This window comes from Quercus robur, chromosome 5, assembly GCF_932294415.1.
Source record: "Quercus robur chromosome 5, dhQueRobu3.1, whole genome shotgun sequence".
Classification (NCBI taxonomy): Eukaryota; Viridiplantae; Streptophyta; class Magnoliopsida; order Fagales; family Fagaceae; genus Quercus; species Quercus robur.
Genome location: NC_065538.1, coordinates 74804190 through 74828519, shown reverse-complemented (window position 1 = coordinate 74828519; position 24330 = coordinate 74804190). Strand labels below are relative to the sequence as shown.

The window sequence follows — 24330 nt, the reverse complement described above, 5'->3', positions numbered from 1 at the left end:
CAATTTACAGTTGATGACACCAAGTCAAAAATCTAGTATCGTAACTTCTGTGTTATAATTTTTGTCGTAATTTTGAAATGCTCGACTATAAATAATAGAGAAAAAATGACGGATTTATATTAAAGCATATGCTATGGCTTTTTCATACACACACCAAGTCAAAAATCTTAAAATATCATAACTTTTGTATAATAATTTTCGCCATAATTACTTTGAGGTGGTCAACAGTAAATAAAAGAGAAAAATTAACATGTTTATATTAAAGTGATCATTTACAATTTACAGTTGATGACACCAAGTCAAAAATCTTAGAATTGTAACTTTTGTGTTATAATTTTTGTCATAATTTTGAAGTGCTCGACTGTAAATAATAGAGAAAAAGTAACGGATTTATGTTAAAGTAATCGTTTACAACTTACATGCAGTGTGTAATAGACATTGCCCAAATTATTATATGTCTTTTATTTGGTTTTTGATATCATATCGGATTTTGAGGATCTTGGCATAATTAATTGAAGTTAAAAGCTCAAATTAAGCAGATGGGTTTCCTGTGACACAGTTAGGAAAATGGAGTCTATTCCTAATTTGAAGAAAAACAAGTAATATATGGAGTTAAGGTACTCGTAGAGGGTGGCGTTGCATGATTAAGGCTTTTGAAAATACTCTCACACAAGATAAACCGTAAAAACTATTATGTACTCAAAGAAAGATCTAAATGTTGAATATCTTGTAAATATATGAGTCTTGTAGATATTTGTCACATAGAATATCTTGGAGATATTATCTTGTAGCTATTAGTTTAGTAGTTTTTGAATTGTAGTTTTGTATATAGCAGTGCTTGTATTACACGGGTGTAGATATTACAGAGCATACTTAGTTAGTTAGGCCACTTGTCATGTTTGTATTGGTTGATTGTATTGCTTGACTTGGTCATTTGGTTGCTCTGTTTCTGCTATATAAAGAAACATAGTCAGTTATTTTAATATATGCGAAATCAATTTTCTTAAAGCTCAGAATGTTCGTTCTCTCTCTCTGCATGCCTTCACGTCTCTGCATGCTTTCCGTCATTGCTGAATTTTCTTCGAGCTTGCATTCTTGATTTCAACATGGTATTAGAGCTGAACTAGATAAGCGAATTGTTCAAGTCTAGTATTCTCTGATTCTTCCTAGTTCAATTTCATTTTCTGAATTCTTGGTGCTTCTTTCAAATCAATTAGAAATTTCCTTCATTGTGTTTCTGCTGATTGATTCTTGTACTAAGTTCATCACTCTCTAGATCTTGATTTCTTTAGCATATTGAAATCTAGATTCTTTTTCTTCATATTTGGAAATTGTTTTCTTTCCAATCTTAGGGTTCAATTCTTGATATTTGCAGTGAGTTCATCAAGATTGTAAATTGAATCTTGATTTGATTTCTTAGGGTTTCAATTCCCAATTTGCTATTCTCTGTTGTGATTTCATCAAGATTGTATATTGAATCTTGATTTGATTTGGTTGTACATCATATCACTGCATTCATTGTTCTTTGAAGAATTCTCTGGAAAGTCTGGGTTTTTTTTTTTTTTTTTTTTTTGTTTGGGACTCTGTATCTTCATCATTGTACTAAGTATGATTGAAAGTACATCTAGTGCAACTGCTCGTACTGTCCAGCCTTGGGAAAATTCCTCTAGTCCATATTTCCTATCCAGTGGTGATAATCCTGGTGTTTCATTGGTCGTTCAACCTCTTACTGAGGAGAATTATAACACTTAGAGTAGGGCTATTCTAATCTCTTTGGATGCCAAGACCAAACTAGGGTTCATTGATGGCTCAATTTCTAAGCCACAATCCATTGACCATCCTCTGTACACAGCTTGGTGTAAATGTAACAGCATAGTATCAGCTTGGTTGTTCAATTCTGTTTCTAAGGATTTACAATCAAGCATAGTGTATTTCAAGCCTGCAAGAGAGGTCTAGCTTGACCTACAATACAGGTTTGGACAAGGCAATGGTCCTAGGATCTTCAAATTAAGGAAGGAAGTTAGCTTTTTAACTCAAGAGGATTTAAGTATCAATGCATACTAGACAAAGTTTAAGGGTCTTTGGGATGAATTTTCTACCTATAGAACCTGTACTTGTGGACACCATGTGGAGGATTGTACTATGTCATTCTTGATGGGATTGAATGAGACTTATACTGCAATCAGATGTCAAATTCTTCTTATGGATCCCATACCTCCTTTGAGGAAGGTTTTCTCTCTTTTGCTTCAAGATGAGAAGCAAAGAAAGGTTAGTGCTGGGAAGAAGGTTTTGACTGACACAGCAGCTACATTGGTAGCATTGGGACCCAAGTCTGGTGGTAATGTCAAGAATTTCAATAAGTCAAGGACTGGCAGACCTTAATGCACTCACTGTGGTGCTATGGGACATGTAGTTGATAAATGTTACAAACTACATGGTTACCCTCCTGGGTACAAGTTCAAGAACAAGTCTCAAACCTTTGCAAGCAATCTGGTTACAACTGAGGATACCTCTAATGAACCTGTCTCCCTCACCAGAGCTGAGTATCAACAACTGGTTGGTTTACTGAATTCAAAATGTCATTTTGGTACTCAAGCCTCACCAGAAGCAAATTTGGCCACTACCCATCAGGTTGCTAGCATCATAACTCAGCCTCCTCTTGTTTCTTAATCTCCATTTGGTTCTCAAGGTCAAGAGCTGTCAGGTATCTAGTTTTCTCCATCCTTTGAGTATTCATTTTTCTCTTCTAGTGTCAATACTTCACATATAGGCTCCACTGATTGGATCCTTGACAGTGGAGCTACTGACCACATGGTTCATTCTCTTCATTTTTTCAAGTCCATTACTTCTTCTGTTAAGATTTTTGTTAGATTACCTAATGGTGATATGGTCAAGGTGACTCATATAGGCACTATTCAAGTTTCTGCATCTTTACTCTTAGAAAATGTTCTTTGTATTCCTAGTTTCTCTTTCAACCTTATTTCTATTAGCAAACTGACCCAGAATTCTTCTTGTTGCTGTATATTTCTCTCCAATTTTTGTTTTCTCCAGGACTTACAGCATTGGAAGATGATTGGATTGGGTAAAAAGCAAGAAGACCTTTACACACTGCAGTGCACTTCACAGGTCACTCTACCAGATTCTGTTTTTGAGGCTTTGTCTATGTTGTCATCATGTTTTCATGGCAAAAGTGTTAGTTCTTGTAATCTTGATTCTTTTGATAGGGTTTTTAGGATATGGCACTATAGATTAGGTCATCCATTTTCACAAAGATTGACTTTGTTGAATAATATTGTTCCTGATATCAAATCTTGCAATAATACTAAGCCTTTTGACTGTCACATTTGTCCTTTAGCTAAACAGCACAGATTGCCTTTTACTCATTCTTTTAGCATTTCTTTATCTTGCTTTGATTTGGTTCGTGCTGACATTTGGGGACTGTATTCCACTCCTTCCTTGAATGGATCAAAGTATTTTCTCACTTTGGTTGATGATCACAGCAGGTGTACTTGGGTATATTTGTTGAAGCACAAGTCTGATGCTTCAACCTTAATTCCATCCTTCTTTCATATGATTTTGATCCAATTTAATGTTCCTATCAAAGTGTTTAGGTCAAACAATGGACCTAAATTTGCCCTTTCTTCATTTATGCTTCTAAGGGTATCATTCATCAACTGTCTTGTGTTGAAACTCCACAGCAAAATGCTGTGGTTGAAAGAAAACATAGGCATCTTTTAAATGTTGCTAAAGCCTTAAGATTTCAGGCTAATTTGCCTTTGAAATTTTGGGGGGATTGTGTCTTGACAGCAACATATCTCATTAATAGGCTTCCTAGTCCATTGTTACAAAATCTTACTCATTATGAGAAACTCTTAGGTCATCTTCCTACCTATGATCATCTTAAGTCTTTTGGCAGTCTGTGTTATGCTTCAACCTTAACTAGACATCGAACAAAATTTGATCCTAGAGCTAAAGCATGCATTTTCATTGGCTATCCTTTTGGTACCAAAGGTAATAAATTGTATGATTTAGCTTCTAAGACTGTTTTCTTGTCTAGGGATGTCATTTTTAAGGAGTTCATTTTCCCTTTCAAACATTGGACTTCTAAACCTATCATATCTTCTACTTCTAATTCTTCTCTTATATTTCGACCTCAAAATTCGGTTCCAGATATTCCTCCTACTGTTTCTGCAGAATTTTCTCTTCCTTTCTCTTCTGTTGATCCTGCTGTTCCCCCTAATGAATTTCCTAACCTTGTGCATTCTAATTCAGCTCCTTCTCCATCTATTTTTGTTCATTATGATCATAATGAACTTCTTGATCCTATTTCTTCTCTTGTACCTGAGTTACCACTTGTTAGAAGGTCTTCTCGGCCTCATAAGCCACCTTCATATCTTCATGACTATCATTGTAATCTTGCATCTGCTCATGTGTTGGCCATTGCTTCTTTACCTCAATCTCATGATTCTTCTATTTCTGACAGTCCAGGTATTCTTTACCCTCTTTCTTCTACTCTTTCATATAATAGATTATCTACTTCACATAAGACTTTTGCCATTGCTTTGACTGTTGCCAAGGAACCTACCTCTTATGCTCAAGCCTTGACTGATCCTTTGTGGCAAGTTGCTATGAAGGTTGAGATTGATGCTGTTCAAGCTAACAACACTTGGGTTATGACCAAACTTCCTCTTGGCAAGGTTCCCATTGGTTGCAAGTGGGTATACAAGATTAAACTCAAGGCAGATGGGTCTGTTGAGAGATACAAGGCAAGACTAGTTGCAAAAGAATTCACTCAAGCTAAGGGCATTGATTATTATGAGACTTTCTCTCTTGTGGTGAAGTTTGTCACTGTTAGAACATTGTTGGCTCTTGCTGCTGTTTATGGTTGGCATCTCTCTCAATTGGATGTCAACAATGCCTTTCTTTATGGGAATTTAGATGAGGAGGTGTACATGGTTCCTCCACTTGGATTTGACAGCAAGGGGGAGGTCTGTAAGCTCATAAAGTCTCTTTATGGACTCAAGCAAGCTAGTAGATAGTGGTTTGCTAAGTTGTCTGCTACTATCATTGCTGTTGGTTTCATCTAATCCAAAGTTGATTATTCAGTCTTCACCAAGGTCCACAAAGGTTCAATCATCATTTTGCTAGTGTATATTGATGACATTCTTATAGTTAGCAATAATGTGGATGCTGTCAACACCTTCAAGCTTTTCCTAGACAACAAATTCAAGTTAAAAGATCTTGGCACTTTGAAGTATTTCTTAGTCCTTGAAGTTGCTAGAATCGAGAAGGGTATTAGTTTATGTCAAAGGAAATTTACCTTGGAGTTGTTGTCTGATACGAGTTTGCTAGCTAGCAAGCCTGCTAATGTGCCAATGGAGCAGTCTGCCAAATTCAGTAGTTCAATGGGAGAGGATGTTCCTGATTCTTCCTTGTACAGAAGGTTAATAGGTAAATTGCTCTATTTGACACTCACCAGACCAGACATATGCTATTCAGTACACAAACTTAGTTAGTTCATGAGTTCTCCCAAAGTGCCTCATTTGTAGGCAGCTTATAGAATTCTTAAATATCTAAAGAAGACACCAGGTCAGGGGTTGTTTCTCTCTGCAAACTCAGAATTGAAGCTTAAGGCCTACTGTGATGTTGACTGAGCTGCATGTCCAGATACTAGAAGGTCTATATCAGGTTTTTGTGTCTTTCTTGGTGAGTCTTTGATTTCTTGGAAGTGTAAAAAGCAACAAGTTGTATCAAGATCTTCAGTAGAATTTGAGTACAGATCAATGGCTACAATCACAAGTGAAGTTGTTTGGTTGATAGCTTTGCTCAAGACTTTTGGACTAGAGCACAATCATGTAGCTTCCCTTTACTGTGATAGCAAGGCAGCTATTTATATTGCTGCAAATCCAGTTTTCCACGACAAAACAAAGCACATAGAAATAGACTGCCACTTCATCAGAGAAAAAATTCAAGCTGGAGTGATCAAGACCTTCCATGTACCTACTAGACACTAGATTGCGGATTTCTTTACTAAGGCACTCGGGTATAAGTAATTTCATTATCTGTTATCCAAGATGAATCTAGTCAACGTATATAGTTCATCTTGAGGGGGAGTGTTGAATATCTTGTAAATATCTGAGTCTTGTAGATATTTGTCATATAGAATATCTTGGAGATATTATCTTGTAGCTATTAGTTTAGTAGTTTTTGTATTGTAGTTTTGTATATAGTAGTGCTTGTATTACACGGGTGTAGATATTACAGGGCATACTTAGTTAGTTAGGTCACTTGTCATGTTTGTATTGGTTGATTGTATTGCTTGACTTGGTCATTTGGTTGCTCTGTTTCTGCTATATAAAGAAATAGAGTCAGTTATTTTAATATATACGAAATCATTTTTCTCAAAGCTCAGAATGTTCATTCTCTCTCTCTGCATACCTTCACGTCTCTGCATGCTTTCTGCCATTGCTGAACTTTCTTCGAGCTTGCATTCTTGATTTCAACACTAAAACTAATAATAGGAACCAAGAAAATATAAAGAAAAACACACACAATCAAAAACAAGAAAATAACACTATGGGTTTACGTTGCTTGGCTTTAAAGCCTATGTCCAAGGATAACGATGAAGAGAAAATTGCACTAACAAATATGGAGATTAAGGGTGCATTTGTTTCAATGAAAAATATTTTTCAACTATAAAATATTTTCAGCTAAAAACATTTTCAGAAAACAATTTGTTTTTGGGTATTTTGTTACATTCCTAAAAATGCTTTGGAAAACATTTTAAGGCATTTAGTTTGTATAGGTAAAAAAAAATCCTAAAAATAATATATCTTATATATAAAAGCGGCTATGCCGCTACAGTGCTTCGACACTGTTCATTCAGTGTGTTTCCACTGTTCATCTACGGTGGAAATTTGGTAAGGCACTTTGCTTTTTTTCTTTTATTTATTATTATTTTTTTAAAAGTTTCGAATAGTAGCTACAGTACCAGGAGGCACTGTAGCTACAGTAGTTATAGTTTTTTTTTTTTTTTTGAACTTTTTTTTCTTTTATATATATTGTTTGACTAACACAATCACACAACAAATTTCACAATATTTTCACAATTATTGAGGTGTCAATTTCTTATAAGTCAAAATAAAATAATAAAATATGAAACTGTGACCAACTACAACTGAAAATAAATGTTTTGTGAAAATGTTGTGACACTTGTTAGATGAATGTGTAAAAACTATAGTACTTTTAGTTTGTTCAAGTGGCATTGTAGCTACAGTAGCTACACCGTTTTTTTTTTTTTTTTTTTTCTTTTCTTCAGTCTTCTGTTTGTACTTTTTTTTTTCTTTTAAATATTTATAAGAACTCGCATATATATTGTTATACTGATACAATAAATTTCATAATATTTTCACAATTGACGTGTTAATTTCTTATAAGTCAAAATAAAATATTAAAATATGAAACTGTGATCAACTACAATTGAAAATAAATGTTTTGTGAATATGTTATAACACTTGTTGGGTGAATGTATAAAAGCTACAGTACTTTTTGTTTGTTCAAAATGAACTGTTCATTGCTTTTTTTTTTTTTTTTTTTTCCCGGTCATCGATTTGTGCTATTTTTTCTACAGTATTTTTGCATTGTTCATACAATGTTTTTCACTATTCATCTACAGTTCCATTTTGGTTAACCATTTTGTCTTTTTATTTTATTTTAAGTTTTGAACAGTAGCTACAGTACCAAGCGGCACTGTAGCTACAATAGCTACATTTTTTTTTTAGTCTTCCATTTGTACTTTTTTTTTCCTTTTATATATATCACTGTACATCCAGTGTATTTGCGCTGTACATCTACAGTGCCATTTTGTTAAGCCACTTTGTCTTTTTTTTATTTATTTATTATATATATATATATATATATATTTTTTTTTTTTTAAAGTTTTGAACAGTAGTTACAGTACCAAGTTGGTTTACTCAACTTTGTTGAGTCAAAATTCACTATTTCACATACAATTTTTTTGGGTTGCCTTTTTGTATATTTTTTTTCTTTACACACTATTTTAAGTAAAAACACATAGTTTTGCACAAAAAAAAAAAAAAAAAAAAAAAAAACAAAAACAAAAATTTAGGAAAAAACCATTTTTCTTCCTTTATGTTTGGGATAGTTTACAATTCTTCCTTAAACTTTAAAATCATGCAAGCCCTAATGAAAGCTTATGATTCTTAAAATATTTTATTATGTAATGTCTAAATTACTCCTGCTAAATTTTAACATCCTAAAAGTTTTCTTTATGTATTTTGAGTTTTAAATGATAAAAATCCTTAAAAAGATAGAATGATGATATTCAATGACACAAGCCTTTTGTTATCTTTTATTTTTTATTTTTTATTTTTTATTTTTAAAATTTCTTAGCAAAACTCAGTTGTTTATTGTTGGAAGATGATGATATTCGTTATCATTCTTAGAAGTTTTTAGTAAATAGATATATTTTCTTTAGCAAATAGGTACTAAAAAACTATTATAGTTAAATAAATATTTATATGTTAAATAACTACTCTAACTTTGTGGTTGATTAAAATTCTTAAATGAATGAGATTAACTTTTTTCGACATAATTATCAAAATTCTTAAAATTAATGTCTCTTTTGATTAATGTAAATCTCTATATACTTTAAAAATTAAATGATTCATATCTTTGTTTTATGATACAAATAAAATCTAGAATTGACCTTAATTACTACAATACTTTTTTCCACGGCAAGCACGTGCCTTGCACGTGCTGCCCTAACTAATATACATATAATCTTGCAATGCACAAATCAACAAAATTTAACATGGGATAATCTCGCAAAATCTGAACCAATTTGAAAATATTACAAGCAAGATACAATAGAAGTTCAAGATCTAGGAGATTAAATTTTTGAAAATTAAAAAAAAAAAATTAAAAAAACATAGATTCAGGCACAAGTGTTCTAGATTTAATAGATCTTGGACGGGGGAGGAGCATAGAGTCACTCTCTATGCTACATGTGGGGCCAAAGAAATTGAGACCCTAGCCCATTTTACCTTAGGGCCCAAGGCCCGAGCCGAGGTGGGATATAGCCGAGGACATACAATAAAAGTCCAAGTAGCCTTGAGACATAGCCGAGGATGACTCTGTCCTCGGCATCCCCAAGGCCCTCCTAAGAGTCACTCTCTATGCTACATGTGGGGCTAAAGAAATTGAGACCCTAGCCCATTTTACCTTAGGGCCCAAGGCCCGAGCCGAGGTGGGATATAGCCAAGGACATACAATAAAAGTCCAAGTAGCCTTGAGACATAGCCGAGGATGACTCTGTCCTCGGCATCCCCAAGGCCCTCCTAAAGGAAAGGGTCAAAACGGTATAGGAACAGTTTTGGGAAAAACCTAAATATCCGCGTTGATAGAGAAAGGACCCCTGGATAATATGGCGACAAAGGACAAAGGAAAAACTGCCATTACTGCTATTGAATATTCTGCGTCAGACAGAGCAATGCTTTTCAGTTTTTACAACCACCCCCAACCACTTTGAGTATGGGCTGATGGGACAAGTATCAGTCCTGGAAAGTTGAACCTACACGTGGACGTTGGATGAGGGGTACAGGCTAATATAAAAGGGGAAGTAAGCAGTCCAGAAAGGGGGCTGGGAAAAAAAAGGCTAAGAACTAGAGCCTCCCAGGCCGTACCGAGGAGAAAGACTTCTCGAGCGAACATAGTTTATTTCCGTATGAACACCACGACTAACCATCTTTCGGTGACCAAGGCCTAACCTTTCAAGCCCACGCTCTACAAATTATATTGTTTGGGCCCCTAACGCACGAACCCAATATCATTTTGGGGTCGTTGCAAATTGAGTCCTTACAATTGGCGCCGTTTTTGGGAAAGGCTTGTGTGTTGGCACAGGCGGTGGGTCGAGAAAGTCCCCCCATCACTTCCAATAGCCCGTTATAGTGCCCTAACATAAAGTTCCATTAGGGGCTACGCTTCGAAGCGTTAGTAGCGCGGATGGTTCTAGGGGCTTAGCCGAGGGGCTAATCCCCCCAAACCAATGTCCCACACCTAGGCCGAGGGGCAGATCATGGTCCTCAGACTTAAACCTATGGGGAAACCAACCACTTAAGGAGAATTCTAGATTGCTCAAACCAGCGGGAAGATTATTTACTAAGAGTCGGATTAAGTCCTAGACGAAGTGAAGATCCTGACCTGTCCTCAGATCCTCAGTTCTAAGGGAACTGATGCAAATGAGCGTTTAAGTTCGGTATGGTCATACTTCGGTCCTTGGACCGGATGCTAAGAATGGCTAAGGCTAGAAAGGTTATTAGGAAGGTGGCAAAGCACCTAAGTACATAGCGACCCGCATGAGCAGTTCATTTTGGGTTACCCATCCTCGGATGATTACCTCCTACACAGTACCGAGCATTCAGCTGTCATCTCGGTTAGTCTTGGGTATGTAACCTTTTTTAGGTTGGCATTATTGTGTCGAATAGTTTTAATAAGCTCAGAATAATATCCTTTTCTTAACAAGGGTTTCAGCCCTAAGTACCATTCAGAATAAAAAATAAATAGAAAATAATCATATAATAGCACACCCATTCATAGCATAACTATTGCAGAAAAGAAAGAATACATAGAATAAAATAATGTCAACTTTTATTAATATAAAGAAGTAGTACAGCGTACAATGAGGGGCTTAAACAAGCCTATACAGGAAGCTAATTACAAAAGCAAAAATAAAAAGATACAAGGAAACGACAAATCTTTCTAAGCTCTGCCCCAGTAGCGATTATGTATGAGAGGTTGACCCCCTTTGATGGATGAGGAGAAGAAGAGGAAGAAGTAAAAGCACCAGGATGGATTCGGTGATGGGAAAGAAGAAGAAAAGGAGGCGAAAGGAGGCACCAGTGAAGGAAAAGAGGAAGAAGCAGGGATGCTTAATCCCTGCGTTAGCCCTGACTCCTATCACGCAGGTGCCATATTAGCTATGCTCGAAAGAGAGCAGATGGTACTGATGATGAGCAACCCCAGCTCCGTAGCACCAAAAATTTGATGCGATTAGCACCTACTTCGGATTTTGGCTGAAGGAAGAGGAAAAATATCTTGAGTCTCTACCTACCCTGCCCTGATCGAGCCATCTTAAGTTTCGGAGGGACCCGGTGCTTCTGGAGAGGATGTGGTTCCTTCACCCCTGCTTTGGCCTCAAACATATCACACTCTAAAGTTTGATTATGCTGATAAGGAAAACTTTGAGTGTAGTTGGAGGGTTAGGACTTTAGAAAGACTGAAGAGTCTGTGCGTGAAAGAAGTGACCTCCTGCCTTGCTTCTTATACGGAAGGCAAGACTGGTGGCATTTAATCTGTACAGATTTCCAAGGAAAGCTCAAAACGAGATAATTCCCGCTCAACTCCCAATACCGTTTACAACCGTTGAATGGGCGTCGCCTCGTGAAAGGAGCTTATTAAAAACGCGCCTCGTACACTGAAACGGTAGAGGCGCGACGTGAGTAAAACTAAAGGAATGTCTCATGACCGGGAGCGTTTCCCAGGCAAACTAAAAGACACCGATAATTAATGAAGGATAAAACTGGGCAGCCCATGATACAGGCCCGACATCACCAAAACCCTCCTCCCCGACCAAGAGGTCGAGCAGCAGGATTTTGAGGGGCTATTGTGGGGCCAAAGAAATTGAGACCCTGGCCCATTTTACCTTAGGGCCCAAGGCCCGAGCCGAGGTGGGATATAGCCGAGGACATACAATAAAAGTCCAAGTAGCCTTGAGACATAGCCGAGGATAACTTTGTTCTCGGCATTCCCAAGGCCCTCATAAAGGAAAGGGTCAGAATGGTATAGGAACAGTTTTGGGAAAAATCTAAAATATCCGCGTTGATAGAGAAAGGACCCCTGGATAATATGGCGACAAAGGACACATGAAAAGCTGCCATTACTGCTATTGAATACTCTGTGTCAGACAGAGCAATGCTTTTTAGCTTTTACAACCACCCCCAACCACTTTGAGTATGGGCTGATGGGACAAGTATCAGTCTTGGAAAGTCGAACCTACACGTGGACGTTGGATGAGGGGTGTAGGCTAATATAAAAAGGGAAGTAAGCAATCCAGAAAGGGAGCTGGGAAAAAAAAGGCTAAGAACCAGAGCTTCCCAGGCCGTACTGAGGAGAAAAACTTCTCGAGCGAACATAGTTTATTTCCGTATGAACACCACGACTAACCATCGTCCGGTGATCAAGGCCTAGCCTTTCAAACCCACACTCTACAAATTATATTGTTTGAACCCCTAACGCACGAACCCAATATCATTTTGGGGTCATTGCAAATTGAGTCCTTACACTACATATATAAAATATTTTTTCCGAAAAATATTTCACATAAAAATAAAACAGGTTAAAAGTAGCATATATTGTCACTTTCTTAAAAGGCGAAACTACAATATTAGTTCCTCAAGTTTATCCTGTGTGCGTAATCGGTCTCTCAAGTTTGAAGCGAGCACAATTAGTCCCTTAAGTTTTAAAACTGAGTTGTATTAGTCATTTTACTAACTAGCGTTAGTGGTGTTACTTACATGATTAACGGAATAATGACTTGACATTTTTTTTTTTTTTTAATGATGTGGCATTTCTTTTATAAAAAAATTATCAAATAAACTTACACGTAAGATGCTGCCAACAACTTTGCTCGTGGCCACTATTCTAGTAAGCATTTCACATTGGTCAATGTTTTTTTTTTTTGGTGCCATTTTATTTACAACATCTAAAACAAAACTATTTCCTCAATACCAAGTTTCTGATCTGCCATTTATCCCAAAAAAAAGGTTTTTGATCCGCCACTCTAACCCCACCGCCACTGCCCACCATCCTCCATATGAACCCAAATTGGCCGCAAATTTAAACGAAGGCGAAGAAGAAGTGGACCCGAACAACGACATCATTTCCAACATCGGCGAATCGGGCACCGAATGAACAACCTGACCCAAATTCACATTCTTACCAGCTTAACCCACCTCAGTTGGCAAGGAGATTGTTGATCTGTGATTGAACCGTATCAGAAAGCTTGCAGACAATTGCTCTAGCCTCCAAGGATTTCTGGTTTTTAATGCTGTTGGTGGAGGCACTGGTTCTTGGCTTGGCTTCCTTCTCTCAGCTGCGTTTGTCTATTGTTTATGGGAAGAAATCAAAGCTGGGTTTCACATCCTGACCCAACTTCGCATTTTGCAATTTTTTAATATAAAAAATGTCACGTCATTAAAAAAAATGACAAATCATTGTTCTGTTAATCATATAAGTAACACCACAAATGACAGTTAGTAAAAGAACTAATACAACTTAGTATTAAAATTTAAGAGACCAATTGTACTCGTTTCAAACTTGAGAGACCAATTGTGCACATAGGATAAACTTGAGGGATAAGCATTGTAGTTTCGCCTTCTTAAAACCTAAACTCCAAATATACCCAAAACATTTTGTTCAAGAGAAATTTAATTTTCTCTAGTTTACAATATATATGTGGGAATTGGATTCAGTTCCAGTAAGTACTATATGGCATGGCACACTTGCATTTGGTTCTTTTAAGAGACCTGCCTGAAGATCAATCCCTCAAGCAGGGTTTCAGTATTTGGGCATGCATGTAGTCTGAAGAATAGTCTATCATCATAAAACCCAGTTGTGACTTTTGAGGTGGATGACTCCCAACCTATTGGCTGACAATATTTTTTTCCTTTCTTTCTCTTTGGCTTAGGTCCATTGGCTAACCCATTCCTTAATTCATAACATTCAAATTCAAAATCTTCCCCCCTTGTCTTGGGTCTCTCATGCGACGTAGTAAAACTTGGAAGCTATTAATTACTAAAACCCTTGGTTGCTTAACTTCTTCTATTGCGTATAATGCAATCTGGCTCTACTGAGTCTACTATAAGGGGTCAACATCTCCAAGTCGAAAGCATGTCTTACTGCTATATACGGCTTTTTCATACTACATTTCCACTCAGCCAAATCATAGATTACTTGCATTCTAAATATCATAGATAATACCCTTCGCCTTCAGATTAATTTCTTGCCAAGTATTGATGATTTCATGGGAACTGCCATTGACTAGAACATTACTTTTAATTGAATTTAATCAGTTAGGAGTTATGTCCCCATCTCTATAGGAGACTGGTTTGATCCAAGTTTTATATTTGTTTTTTGCTAAGTCCTAGTTTTATAATTCTTGACATGGTCTTTCCTTGCTTAAGTATATTTATTATGGTCACAACAGAAAAATTTGTGAAAGGACTCTTAAAGTTTGTGTTTCTGCCATATTTTAGAACTTAGAAGTCCACAACACCTTATCTAGACTTGAAAAACAGGACATATCGTAGTGTTTGGGTTCAATCCAATTAAATTCAGATAAAAAAATGGAACGACATCCTAAATAGATGGTAAAACCTATGACTCTAATATGATCTTTTCGAAGATCAGGTCAACTTAATATGATCTATATTTTTTTTACATGAAAAAAAATAATTGTTTTGATATATTGTCTTTTATTTTCTTTTCCATACAAACAAGAGAACAAAACAAAAAAAAAAGATATTCATAAATAAAAGTTAAATAATACATAAATTCTTAAGTTTATACCGTCTAAGGTTTACTAAATTGAAGCCTTCAAGCCTCGACCTCGTTAAGAAATAATCTATGAATATTTGTGAGAAGAAAAGAACTTAGAAAGAAAGGAAATAAAGAAGAGAAAAATGTGAATGTTACTCTAAGTTAGAAAGCCAAAAAATGGTAAAAGGAAATGATTAAAAACTCATCTTCCCAAAAAAAGGATTCAACTTGTGTGACTAGTGGGTCGACTCTAGCCAACATTTTAATGGGTCGGGTTTAAGTCAACACTTTTTTTCATGGATTCAAAAAAAATCCCTACCTATTCCAATATTTTTTCTTTTAGATTTGGACATGTATTTAAGTTGGTACTTCCTAGTATTTTCATTAGAACTATCTAGGTTTAAATCCTTCCTCTTGAGCCTGACTCCCACACTATATTTTTAGTTTTACATGACCTGTTTAACAAGTGATATAACTTATTTAAATGATAGATGTAGATGTTTTTATAAGTCACCACATAATAACTTTAAAAGAAGTTGACGTGTTGGTATTATTTTCATAACATCATCAATGACACTATTTGAAATTTTGAATGACACTAAAATTAACGTAATATGTAAATAGTTATGAAAAAAATATCGTGAAAATTTGTATGCGTAGAAAGTGGAAATTGTACTAACTAGTTTAGTAGTTTCTTTTGAATTTTCCGCTTCAACCAAAATGGGCTTTCAAAATAGACTTGGAAAGTTTTCCCTCAAAAAAAAAAAAAAAAAAAAAAAGACTTGGAAAGGTATTATGATTTGAGGGCCATCTTACAAACTACAAATAGGTTGAGTTTGACTTTCAAATGTCTCGCCAACGGCCGGCCGAACCCATTCAACAAAGTCCACTGCAACTCAATCCTCAAACCCCAAACCCCAACCCCATTTTATTAAGCACTAGAATTAGTAAAAGAGTTCTACCCAAAAATAAATAAATAAATAATAATAGTAACAGTGTTTTAAGAAGGTTTGTTAATAGAATTAGTAAAAGAGTTCTACCCAAAAAAAAAAAAAATAGTGTTTTTAGAGCATGAGTAATACTACAGACACAAATTATTTTACAATATTTTTACAAATATTGTTAATGAGTAATTCAGTTTTTTTTTCCCTTATAAAAAGTTTCTAAAAATATTTCAAAAACCAATATCCTTAATGACAAAGTTTAGTTACAAAATTGTTTATAACCTTAGGTTATAACCTTAATCAATATCTTTTTATTGGAAATGAATTTTGACAAATCTACCATTGGATCACATCTTCTTCTTATATTTTCCATACTTGCAAAATTTCTAGAAAATTATAGATCAATAGCCATATCATCAATAAATTATTTAAATTGTAAGTTTTTATAGTTTAAAATTATCTATAAAATATAAGCTTATAGATTATAAAGTAAAGAATATCCAATTGATACAAAATTTGACATGTGTATTAAGAGTGCAAAGAACATTTAATTCAACGGTTAGATTTTCAAAAAATATGTATTAATGGTTATTTTATTGAGTAAGGTTGTAACTTTAAGCTACAACCAATTTTGTAGCTAAACTTTGTCATATTCTTAATATTAGAGTTATGTAATAAAATGATTAAATTTACCATCTTTTAATACCTTAAACTTTTGGAACAATCAGTAATTTAATACGGTATTAGAGTAAAAGAAGGAGCTGCAGTCCACATGTGAAGGCGAGTATTAAAATAGTGTAATTAAATTATTAAATTTATTATATTCTAATAGTTTAAACTTTTGTGATAATCGTAATTTATCACTTTAAAAAACAACATCAGTTAACTTTTTCTTAGTAAAAAACCAACCAGAAAAACAAGAATATATTTAGCCAAAAAACAAAAGGAAACACAAGTATATGCTTAGGACAATTCGCAATTCTGATTTACAGGATGATTTCCAATAGTTTTGGACGAAAATACCAATGCTGCTGGGCCTGTCGGCCCAACACTCAAAATCTTGTCCAAATAAAAGAATAAAAGATATTTTGGAACAGCGAGGCATTATTTAGTACTAGACTACTTGGACCAATAATAATAGCACAGAAGCGAGAGAGCAGTTTGTTAAAATAATAATTCACTCGCAAAATCTCAAGGAGTTGGAAGCAAAAATTGAGCTCTGGGTTAATGGCAAAGAAGTCTTTGTTGAACCAGTACTTGTTGCAGCTTCAGCATCATCCACTGAGAACCAAGGTCTCACTCAACAAAACAACACGTATTTTTGTTCTTTTTTTTTTTGGTTATCTGGGTTCGTTTGAAGTTTTGATTTTGCTTAATTTTTCGTTTGACCCATGTTTGGTCGCTGAGAAATGAAGAGGAAGTAGAAGAAACATAAAAGTTTGAATCTTTTCCATTGTTTTTCTTTTCTGGGTTTGGAATTATATGACACGAACATTCAGCTGAATCAGGAAAAAATGTCAAATTTAATTTTCTTGTATTATTTCTGTGCTGAAAGTGGATTATACATATGTATTTTTAACGGCTATAAATTGGGTTTTACTTTTTCTCTGCGATTAATCAGTGCGCAATTTGTTATTTAAATCAGGCAATTACAGCAGGGGTGTTGTCGGGGATCAGTGACTTGGTTTCGCAGAAGCTCACTGGGATACAGAAGATTCAACTGAGAAGGCTTGTTCTCAAAGTGGTAAAGCTCTTTCTCAATTCAATTTATAGCAAAATTACTTATGTTGTCAATTCAATTGAAGGTATTGTATAGTATAAAGCTTCTTGTTCTACATGTGCACGTATGCATTTCTTATTTTTTTGATATTGGATTTTGAGGACCCTTTGGCCTAAATTGATGCTAAAATCTCAAACCAAACCTGTTGGTGCTCTGTGTTTTGACACCGGGAGATTGAGTCTGTTCCTAATTTGAACATGAAAAAATAATGAAGTGAATGTAGAGGATGGGGAGGACAGTAAGTAGTGGCTTTAGTGAGTATGATTTCAGTTGGTGCGTTGATATGATACTCTGCAACATTAGTTGCGGCATTAAGTAGGGTACCATTTATCGTCTTTAGAATAATCAGAATTCAGAAGATGCTATTTGTAGTTAGTAATGCTAAAATCTTGGCAAATATTTGTAGTAGATGCCAATGTGAACTAGGTCGGTGCTAGTGCTAAAAAGAAAGAGAAATTTTGATATCATATCAAAATATTTGGCTTTGGCTGCTTTTGTTGATTATTTTGCGGAGGAGAGAACTTTGATGAGAGCCGACGAAAATTGCTTTGGCCCGTTATATATGTTCACTTTTTTGCTTTGCTTTGCTTTATTGAATTATTGTCCGTTTGTATTATTAATCCAACAAGAATAAAAAGAGGACTGTAGTTTGGAGCAAGAGTGTTTTTATTTTTTATTTTATTTTATTTATTTTTTTTATGCAAGAGCAAGAGTTTTATTGAATAGTGGTGAAGGAACCGTATTGATAATAATTGTTGTAAGGTTGTATTTAGTTAGTTAGGGATTTATTTTTTTTGAAATAAAAAAAGTTAGGTATTTAGTTAATTAGTTAGTTAGTTACAATTCTAAGCATGTTAATTGTATTTAACACATGTTGAAATTATTAATTTATATAGAGAATAATAGCATGTGGGCCAATTGAATAGTTTTATGGTTTTATATATGCTTATTATTAGTTAGTTACAATTGATTGCTTATTGCATTTCATCCCTTAATATTTTTCTAATTAAATCGGTTTTCTTATAATTCTCATATATTCTCCTACAATTCCCATCTATTCCCGTTAGGAACCATTCTCCTACAACACTAACAAAAACAACTCTGACATTTGTTGCAGTCATGGTGAACACCGACTACCTAGCCATCTTCCAATCCAATAATGGAGACATTGTTACAATTAGGATGGTTTAGGGAAGAGCATGGCAGTGGAGGGGATAGGCTCGGTTTCACAATGAATGTCATTCTTCGGTTGCCCATCTCTCTCTCTCTATGTACTGATAAAAATCTAAGAAAAATAGTATTAGATTTCAAAAATATTATTAAAAAAGAAAAAGAAATAATATTTAAATAAAATAAAGAATGAATAAATAGAATTGGAAATAGTACTTGAAAAAGTTGGTAAAAAACAAAAGTGGACTTTTCTCTCTCTATATTGGGTGAGAAAATTGAGAGAATATAAAAGAGATGTGGTCCCTTTTAAGGTTTTTTTTTTTTTTTTTTGGGTCTTTAAAGTACTTATATAATAAAAAAGTGTGGTTGGCCTTTTTGTAATGTTAGACTGGGTTGTTTCTTGCCATACTAGACCCAAGTATTTTGGATTAGGGAGTTGAGACCGGTCTAAATGCAACTCGCTTTGGTTCGGTTTGTGCACAAACTATGCCTCGTTTGCAAAGAACATACCCATGGCAGGCAGAGCTACTTCGGATGAGTTATGATAAGCAGACATGATAACAATAATAAAAAAAAGTACTTTTGCCTTTAGGCAAAGTAAATAAATAATCCCCAATTAAGATGATAATCATGATTATAAGAAACACCTTGTAAAGAAAATAGTGAGAATAAATGGGTAAGACACAAGTTAGCAAAAGAAAGAAAAAAAGATCAATTTGATGTGCCAAGTTATGTCACAGGGCCAAGACCAAAGAGAGAAAACTGTTTTTCCTCAATGCGAATAATCTCTCAGGGAAAATCCTGCCGTGGAAATTAGTTACTTTGAGGGAAACAAACCTAAATGGCTTATGCCCAAAAGAATCCTTTGCCTTTGGCAGATAGCAGGACCTTTAGAGGGAGAAAGATGATCAACCTATTGGTGCATGCTTGCCATTCTTTCTAATTCTTCATTTATTTTCTTTTTAGTTTTCTTTCTTAGTGTTTGCTTATTTGTTGCGATTCTCTCTTCGAGATTACTATTCCTTTGTTCGTGATCCTCCTCCCCTCCCGTGCACGACAAGGGTCCTTTATATAATGCCTGCCGTGACCGGATTTTACTATTTTAGCCTTTAATCACCTTTGTCTGGTTTGGGTATCCTTGCCGACCACCTACTGGTTTGTTAATCTCCTAACCATCACCACTTGCCTGTGCTGGCTGTGTCATCAAACAAAGAGGACTATTTTGTTTGTTTGTTTGCCATGACACTCTTATCTGCCATGGTGTGGGTGCTCTCTTTCTTCCTATCCCTTATGGCATGCACCTGATGGTTCCAACTCATTCATACTTCTTTTGGAAAGTATGTCATTTCAGCAGGACATTTCCCCCAAAAGAACCTGAGTAGAAACCCTAGAATAGGCTTTCTTCTTTCCCCACCGCCAGACCATGCCCTCTTACCTATGAACCATGACCTCACAACGTCTTGTATTGGCTAGGTACAAGCTGGTGATGTCTGGGCTTTGCTCGTGCTTCACTTCTGTGTATGTCCAAAATCTACCTGTTGCTTTTGCGTTTGTTGTGGTCTGGAGGCTCATCTGCATATTCTGCTGCCTATCCTTGACTTCTTATGGCGTGAGCTGTTTTTTGATTTCCCATTCTTTTATGGCTTGCTTCCCTTAAGGGCTAGGCTTTATTTGATTGTGGGTTTTTTCTTCTTCAGCCCACTCTTTTGCTCTTTTCTACAGTCTTTGCATTTTCTGCTGCATTATTCCACCATTCCTGCTGTGATGTCATTTGACCTAAGCCTACTAGGCTTCTTTAGGTTTGCTACTTGTTCTTCTCTCAATGATTCAGTATGATCATTAGGTTTTTTACTACATTACTTGCGGGCTCTTGCATCCCATTTATTTCTTTTTGGGCATCCTTGGCCTATTTACTTTCCTTGGGCATTCTCGGCATTGTCTAATTCTGCGTACCCATGGGCTTTTATTAACTAATTTGGGCTTCCTTGGCCCAATTATTTTATCCTTCATCCTTAGGACTCATAGGCTTACCATCAACCCCTTACTTTCTTTGCTTACATTACTTCAGGCTTGTTGTGGCCTATTCTTACTTTACTACATCACATGCTGCCCATGGGTTTGCTACCTCTCTCTTTGGGGGCTCCTTTAAGTCCTTTTGCTTCCTCAAGGCCCATTTGTTTATCTTGTGGGCTTATGATTCATTATTCCTGTCACTTGGGTTTAATGGTTTTTTCTATCTATTTACTAACTCTTTTTCACCCATGTTGCTGGGCTTCTTCTTTCTAATGGGCCTCCCAAAATGAGCATCAACAAAAAGTAGTTCAATTGTTTGATCACTCTATTCACTTGAGAGCTCAATGACAATGTTAGAGCTAGGTTTCTCTCATAATCTAACTTCTATTCAAATCTTTGTTTTCCTCCCGCTTATTGTAAATAAAAACTGACACTATTATGTGAAAAATGTAATGAAACAAATATCTTAAAATAGGAAAATTATTGTGTACTCCCTCCTTTCACATGAATGGTGGGTCCCACTAATTAAATTCATGGTAAGACCCACCATTTATGTGAGAGGGAGGAGTACGCATTTATGGTACTCCAGGAGTACCTAATAATTTTCCCTTAAAATAATGTCTAAAGGTGTACTTAATATGAATAGCATTAAAAAGTGATATTAACTAAGTTATCCAAAAAAAAATGACAATGAAATATATATCCATATATACTTTTAATCTCATGATCCATTAAATAATTAATTTTATAAATTATGTGATTAAAATATATCCTTCCATGTCACTTGTTTAAATAATTAATTTAATAAGTTATGTGATTAAAATACATTTGAATGCATATGAATACCCACGTAATACATTGAAGAAATTAGAAGAATCTCTTTTAAATTGCCGTGGAAGGAAATTTCTTTTTCATTTTTAGGACAAAGTTTGTCTAAAAATTTGGTTAGAGTAATAGGATGATGATATGTGTCGTTGTCATATGCATTGCACATAACTTACTAAACTACATTTAAGTAATTGTATACAATCATTTTAAGTGAGTTATGCACATTGTGCGCAACAACGACACATGTTATTTCTTATAATGCATTAAAGTCTAATGCTCTAACTAATTTTGTAGCCAAAATTTATGCTCTTTATTTTTAGTAGTTTTTTACTCATTATTTTTAAAATTTGATGTAAGCATCTTCGATTTTCAATTTAAATAATGGAAAATGTTTGGCTCAATCACCAATAGAAATTAAGAAAATATGTGTCTTGCATGTGTAATTCACATGACGCACTTTGTTAATTGGGTTAAGTGAGTCAAGTATATTACACCTGATAATTACAAATATCATTTTTCTATTAGTGGTTAGAGTCAAACTTTATCATTAAATAATTAAGGCCGTGGACATTATGTTTATGTTCGTGACAAATCAAGCTTTTGTGTTAATTCTATCTTTAAAGAAAAAAAAAGGGAAAGCTTATGTGCTAATATTTTCCATTAAAACCTAAAATATTTAATTACGTGATAAACACATGATTTCCCTATGTTTATTATATATGTAATTAAATCCGTTAAACTTTAATAGAAAATAATAACAAAAGGTTTGATTTGTCATAAATTAATTTTTTTAGAATAATGTCATAAATTAACTTAATGTTCAAAGGTTAATTATTCTAAAAAGTGCAAGGACCAAACTAACTCTCAAAGTCCAGGGATTTTATAAAATTAAAAATAATTCAAAATCTAGGAATAAAATTGGAATAATCCCTCATTTTTATTAATTTAAACATCGTTTTTAATTTTTTTTTTAAATTGTGCAATAAAATAGTAAATATTTTTGTGAGTTCATCACTTGTGAGTTAATTAATTAAAGAGATCAAAATTGTTCCTTTTATTTTAACGGTTTTAACTGATTAGTCAGTGAGCTTTGTAGTAACATTGTTAACCTAAGAAAGAAAGTTCTAAGGGTTAAATTAAACTATATTTCGAAGGGTTTTTTTTTTTTTTTTTTTTTTTTTTTTGGTGAGAATAAAAAACATAGCTTGACAGTGGCGACTTCAGGAATATTTTTCAGGGTGTTCCTGGGTGGGCTTGCTCTATTACAATTTTTTTTTTCTTTAGATTCTCTATTACAATTTTTTCTTTTTTAGATTTTAGTTCAATTTTTTTTTTTAGCCTTTTCTTTTTGCTTGAAAGCAATGTTATGAATACTGATTTGGACACTGTTTCGATTTGTTTAGTGGAACGGAATATTTCGGTACTGATCTATTTCGACGTACCATTTCAGGGTATTTCGGAGTTTCTAAAAAAAATTAAAAATAATATATATTTATATTTATATTTTCTTATACAACATAAAATTATTGATCCAAATAAGTAAATCTCAAATAAAACAAATCATTTAGTTTTTCTTTTTTGACACTCAGATCATTTAGTTATTACATAACAATTACTATTTTATAATATTAAAACATAAATATGTAATTAAATAATAAAAAACAACAACCAAAAATAGTACAATAAGAAGAAGAAGTAGGGGCGACCTTTGCGATGGCTGGATTTGTTTTTTAGGCATTCGACGCAGGTAATGACATGTTGTGTTGACGAGTTTGTTCGTTTAGGGATTTTTCTTTTTTTCTTCTAAAAACTAGTATCGGCCGAAATGTAACAAATAATTCACCAAAATTTAATTTTGAGAAATGATATGTCCATGGCATTTTCACAACATTTTTACAATAAATCCTAAGTAGTAGGTTGTTACTGGTTATTATTGTTGTCATAAAAAAGTAATCTTAGTGCTAGGTTCAAATTTGAACTAATAACCACTAACCACTTGTGATTTGTTATGAAAATATTGTAAAAATGTTGTGAACATATCATCTCTCTTTAATTTTATTGGCATAAAAAAATTTTGAGGGTGTTCATATTTTTTTTTAAGGGTAGATAAATAAAAAATATTTAATTATTACATATAATTTTTTTTTTTCAGGTCAGGGTGGTCCTAGGACTACCCTGACCTCTATGTGGCACCGCCACTGTAGCTTGACTAAATTAAGTAGAGGCGAAATCTCATGATCATGATCTCCTAAATGTATATCATGATCAGGAGGGACATTTTTAGGAGATCTAGTGAGAATGAAAAATGTGTTACTGAGTTACCTTGTTTATGAGTATGACAAAACTTTTAATGTCATTTTTTATTTTTTTTATAATAATAATATATATATATATATATATATATATTTTTTTTTTTGCCGAAATAAGAACTTTATTACCAAAAAAAGAAACAACAACACAGTCAAGGCAGCTTTCACCAAGATGAGATTAGCAAAATTAGGTGGGCTGAACCCCAGGTCAAAAGAGCCTAAAAATAAAAAATAAAAAATAAATCTATCAAGGACCACTTAGCTAGAGTATGAACAACATGGTGAGCTTCTCTATATACCCAGTTGAAAGAAATCTTTGAAAGTTAGGGAATATATTATATACTGAGGTATCAAGGAGGATTTGATGACCGGCCAACGGCTGAGAGGCTTTAGCAATGGAGCTAGGCTTTAGCAAGATAGTGGTTGAAGATTTCAGAGTATATTAAGCATCAGAGTATTAGGTGGAATTGAAAAAGATAATGGGAATCACAAAAAGTATATCAAGAAAGAAATAAACAATTTATTATAAAGGTCACAAGATCAACAAATTTGACCCACTCTAAATAAGCGAATAAAAATAACTATATACATAAATATCTAATTATAGTAAAAAGCACACAAAATATATATATTTATGCACAATATGAAATAAAACTTCTATTTTCATCCA

At 34.3% G+C, this 24330-nt stretch overlaps 1 protein-coding gene across 1 annotated transcript in view; it reads left to right on the top strand.

The window, feature by feature from the left end:
- Positions 1 to 16772: 16772 nt before the first annotated feature.
- LOC126727067 (peroxisomal membrane protein PMP22) overlaps positions 16773 to 24330 on the top strand; it is a 61503-nt gene continuing 53945 nt past the window's right edge. The window contains exon 1 of the mRNA XM_050432533.1: positions 16773 to 16853. Within this exon, the coding sequence (XP_050288490.1) occupies positions 16788 to 16853 (66 nt within the window). The 5' untranslated portion in view covers positions 16773 to 16787. The remainder of the gene's footprint in view (positions 16854 to 24330) is intronic.